Raw genomic sequence first — 5,493 nt, forward strand, 5'->3', positions numbered from 1 at the left:
AGTTGTTTTATTTGTGCTACAATTTTAATTTTTTGTTTAGCATGTTATTATTTTTAGCATATTATTATTTTAAAACTATTCCATATGTAAGTGTTTTATAGTGATTTAAAATGTTTGTTCTAATGAAAATACAAAACCGCTTAAAAAAATTTGTTTTCAGAAACTTAAGTAGTTCTAAAATTAAAATAAAGAGAAGTTGAAATGGGAGGTGGAGAAAGTTAGTCATTAATTTAATATTATACAAATACAATAACAAAAAAATATTTAAAATACGCTTTTATATTTTTCTAGCCTATAAACTTCCTTTATAAATACCCATGAGATTTGAATTAACTTTAAACAAAATTAATCATGTTGTATTTGATGTTCTCTAAACAATGTTTTTAAACGCCACATACATAAACGCCACATACATTAAATTAACTAATATTTGCTTAATTTAATTAATTCAATTAAATTAACTAGTTTTTTTATATTTTAACAGTTCAAAAATTAAAAATAGCTAAAAATTTAAATTGCTTAGGTGAGTATTAACGTACAAAATCAATACATTTTTTTTCCTTAACTTGTACAGGATTAAAAAAAACTTTTTTCCTCTAAATAGAGAAATTTCTTTTTTAAAGAAATCTTTAAGCATTTCATAAACCAGCTAAACAGTAGCTGTGCAAAAGTAAAACGATGCTTTTACTTTTCCGACAAAACAACCCCAAATGACTAATACGCACTTTTTCAATGAACTGCCAGAATCGGGAACGGGTCAAATAAAAGCACGAAGGGACAATTTTGCACGAGAGTAAAATAAAAATTAGATGAAATAAAAAAAATTAAATTAAATTTCTAAAATGTATAATGAACAATAATAAAAAATAACGATCAAGGGTAACGGTTGAGGTAACAGTGAAAGTTAAAAAAAGACAATAATATTAATTTGAAACAAAAACTAGAACAAAAAATTAAAAAAAACTAATAAAACAAAGTTAATTGACCAAGGGTAAGGATTAAAATGATAGTTTAAAAAAGGAAAAAATAAAACAAAAAACAAATAAATACAAAAAGTAAATTTAGAAAAAAAAAGAAACCGATTAAGAGTAAAAGTTATAATTAAAAGGGATAATAAAATAAATTGATATATTACATAAAAATTTAAAAAAACTCCACCCGTGCAAAAGTGTCCATTTGTGCATATTTGACGCCCACCCACCGTAGCAGTGTGATCAAGCAATTTTCAGTTCATCCGACAAACACACACTAACATTTGTTTCACGCCAAACGTTTTCCTCTCATATGAAATCACACACAGTTGTTGTTTTTAAAATCAACCAAACATATATAAATTGCGTAGCAAAAAACCTAATAACAAAAAGTACAGAATGTGACTCGTACACTTTCTTACTTGCGCAAAAACGGCGCCACACAAGCTTTTCAACAGCAAATTGAACTCCAGGTAAACCATGGGATCCCACTTGCAGCAAGGAGTTCGCGCACGAGGCTTGCGGGAGAAAATACGCCAGCTGCTCGCACTTCTACGACGACGAGAAGCACGTCGGGTACGCCAAGTGCGTCTGCATCCGGGACTACTACGACATCTGCGGATACGGTTGGTTGCACTTTTGTTTGTTCTATCTATTTTTTTTGTGCGCTACAAACTACTATCGAGCATGCGGACACAGTGAGTTTTTTTTTTTTGTATTTATTGTTTTTGTTTATTTTGTTTGTGCGCCACAAGTTTATCATGACACGTGCGGTGCGGTTGGCTTTATTATTTATTGAAAAGCACACAGCTCGGTTGTATAAAAAATTTTGCTAAAAATTAAATTGAAACTTTTTCCAACTTTTTTTTTTCATCCCTACATGCCCTTGCAAAGCGTACACCGAAAACATATTAGTTTTTTTTTCACTCAGACTATGCAAAGTTTTTGTGCACGAAAACATGTTTTTAAAATATTTTCCACCCCCAAACAGACGTTTGCAAGGTGTACCCGGACACGTGCAAGAACGGGGGCAAGTGCGTGACCAAGCAGCTGGCCAGGTGGATGGAGCTGGGATGGGACGGCAAGAAGCAGCGAGCGAAGGGGAAGTTCGAGACGGAGCCCGAGTTCGAGTGCGAGTGCGCGCCGGGGTGGCACGGGAAGACGTGCGAGAAAGTGGGTTTTTTCAACATTTGCGCGGGAAAACGTTCAAAATCCACCCGATCAAATCCACCCTGTAAAATTCGAGAACCGCTTACCGATTACCGAGGGTAAGGGTTAAGGGAAACAGTGATAATGAATAATAAATAAAAATTACATAGAAAATGATTTAAAACTATGTAAAATAAATTTATAATAAAAGAAAATGTTTAAAAACATCGGGTGAATTTTGAACGCGGGTGGATTTTGAACGTGTTACCACATAATCAGCAGTAACATTAAATCATAAATAGATAACAATAGTGAAAAATTGTGGGCGTCACTGTGAGAAAGTGGGTCTTGTTCGTAAAGTTGGCATGAATTGCACTTTTAAAGTTTGAGTTTACAATAAAAGTTCTCAACTTATAAGTATGGACGTTAAGTATGAATTTATCAAATATTTTTTCTCAACGTTGCTTAGTTGTGAGTTTCAGCAACCTGTGTTAATTGTATCATATTTTACAATTAGGAGGGCGACGGTCCTGGTGCCTTTGTGGAATGGTTCGAAAGTTTGGGGACTTGGGGATGGTTGGGGGTCGTAGGGGCGGTGGTGTTCCTGCTGGTCTTGTTGGTGTTCGTGTGCAAATGCGTCAGGAAAAGGTTGGTGGTTTTTTCACGAAATTTAACAGTTGAACGAAATAGAAAACATCCGTGCTTAAATGTACTTACAAGTTTCGTTTGGTAATGAAACTTTGTGAAGTAGTCGAATTTTGTATAATGATAAATTTTTAAGTGTTAAGTTTACGAAAAGTTTTATATAAAAAATCATTTAAAAAAGTATATACGTTTAAAAGAATTTTGATTTAAATCATGTTTTATAACCTGTTTATAGACTAGTTTTTGTATTTTAAATAATCTTTGTTTCTAATTAGATAGTTTTTTTTTATCAAAACTTATTAAATATTACAAAGTGTTTTATTATTAGAAAGATCTACCTAACTGTACACTGCATGTATGTTTTAAATACGAAACAAAATTAAGTTTTAGTAAAACAAAAGAGAAACAAAATTATTCAAAGAACGTTTCACAGAAATCGAAGGAAAAAGGCAAGACAGGTGGAGATGAAAATGCAGCAAGAAGAAATTATGTACAGGAAAATTCAGGGGGATAACCCGCAATTTAACGGGGAATACCCGCAATCGATACACTCTTACAGATCAGCCATGTACCCTGAATCAAGGTATCCTGAATCAAGGTATCCTGAATCAAGGTACCAAGAATCCAGGTATGCTGAACCTGGAGATGAAGATGCACAATTGAATGCAATAGCGCCACCTGACTATGCTGAAGTGGTAACTAGAGTTTAATAACTTAAATTATTTTTTTAACCTTTTAAGCAGTATCAATTTTAATCCTTCGTTTCTTTGAATTTTAACTTAAAGAATTTGCTTTAAAATGTCTGTATTTCGTTACTACAAGCCAGAATGTATAGTTCTTTAGATTTTATCACACGTGTTTTTGATACATGTTAGATCCAGCAAATCATCCTAATTGTGAAGAGTATATTTTATTTGTAAATGAAATAACCCTTATTTAACGAATATTTAATTACTATTTACAGAAAAAAGTCTTGGTCTTTTTTTAATAAAAAAATAGTTTTATAAGGGAACTATAAATTGCAACTTGTATGATGAATGTTGTAACATTTTTATAGCTTTAAAATAATCTCATAACAAGCATTTGACAAAGAAATTGTTATAATTATTTCAATCGAATACAAAACATGTGTATTAGTAATACATTTAAGTTTGGAGTATTCTTTAGTTACTTATTCATCTATAATTATTTAACTTTTAACGTATACAAAACAAGTTATAAAGGTAAGTCAATTCGAGTTATTCTTCATTTTTTAGTATGCCTTATAGGCAATCTTTAATCTTTCCAACCAAACAGGATTGTACACGGTTTCCGGAAGACAAGCAGTATGCTGTTGACTTAAGAGGCGATTCTGTTTCTCATTACGGTTTGTTGTAATATTTAATCGTAAAAAAGATTACTTGTTCAAAAAAATCCAAAGCTCTTAACTGTAAGTAGATATTCAAATTGGGATCAAAAGAATGAATCTGATAATTATGTTCAAGTCTAAAGTAAAAAAAAATTCAATATAGCGGTTGCTATTACAAAACCAAACACACACTTTAGGAACCAACAGATCAACAACCTTAAAATTATTTTAAAACTTATAAATAATAAAAAACTTCAGGAACGCACAGATCGAGACATCACGACAACCAACCGGAACGCGCCACTTCGAGAAGATCCTCCAATCATCGCAGGTCTCCAAACAAACACTACACGCGGAGTCGTCATGAAAACAAGCACTATTCCTCCCGTGACGATCACCGTGACGACGATATCGCTTCCCGGGGGAGTTCCCAAAAGTACGACGGGGATTACAAAATAAAATCGAACGTGAGGTCGGTGTACAAGGGGAGCGAGGCGGGCAGGTCCAGCAGGAGGAACAGGGATCGTCGCCACAGGAGCAGCGGCAGGATCGAAAAGAGGAGGAACAAAATGGCTTCCCGCGGTTCCAACACGTCACTTGACACCATCAACCAGTTCTTGAAGGAAAAGGAGTACGTTTAATAAAAAAGCGGATATTAGTGTATTGACGTTTTTAATGAACTAGCAAGTTTGAAGCGGTTTGCTTTCAGGATTGATAAGGTTTTTTTTTTTTACTTTTAAATGACTTTTGATTGTAAGTGTCTTTTTACGGAGTACAAAAATGCCAAAGCTTATAAGATAAAAAGAATAAAATTAGGCTTGTAAAACTGAAGTTAGATTAGTATTAATTGGTAGCTAAATTAGTTGTAACAGATTTTTAACTGTGTAAACTTGAGTATTAGTGAGTTTTCTACGCTTAGGTTTTATGGCATTTTAAATTTCCTTTTTCCAATCTAGAGTTGTTTTGTTAATTCTGTCTATTAAATTTTTTTATAAAATAAATAATGGTGTGTCCCCATTCTTGTATTTAATTTTATAAGTCACGGTTTACACTGGTTCTAATAATTTAAAACGAAAAGAGCCACCAGTGCTACAGCAGTTCCAAGTTTTCACTTTTAAAAACTATGTATGCAAGTAGCACAAGTTAAAAGTATTTATATTAATTAAATAAAAACATTTTACTTTCACGTTTGTGTGATTTCTGACCACCGATTGAAGCTTGATGAGTTGAATTTAAAATGATATTCCACTTTTATCATTGCAATCATGAATTTTTTCTTCTTATTGTTCACACATCTACCTTTTCTACTTCATCCTTAGTTTAATAATTTAGCCTTTTCATAATAAAAAAGTCGCATAGAAAGTACTTTTTATTTGAAAT

General features: G+C 32.5%; 1 protein-coding gene across 1 annotated transcript; it reads left to right on the forward strand.

Annotated features, from left to right (window-relative positions):
* Positions 1–201: 201 nt before the first annotated feature.
* Positions 202–4,785, forward strand: LOC145833041 (uncharacterized). Its single transcript, XM_082940242.1, has 7 exons — positions 202–217; positions 1,445–1,597; positions 1,963–2,144; positions 2,638–2,768; positions 3,199–3,460; positions 4,062–4,131; positions 4,372–4,785. Exons 1-7 carry the CDS (start codon positions 202–204, stop codon positions 4,752–4,754), a joined length of 1,197 nt encoding a protein of 398 aa, XP_082796368.1. The 3' UTR covers positions 4,755–4,785.
* The last annotated feature ends 708 nt before the right edge of the window (positions 4,786–5,493 follow it).

This window comes from Thalia democratica, chromosome 4 (genome assembly GCF_965202585.1).
Source record: "Thalia democratica chromosome 4, ktThaDemo2.hap1.1, whole genome shotgun sequence".
Lineage (NCBI taxonomy): Eukaryota > Metazoa > Chordata > Thaliacea > Salpida > Salpidae > Thalia > Thalia democratica.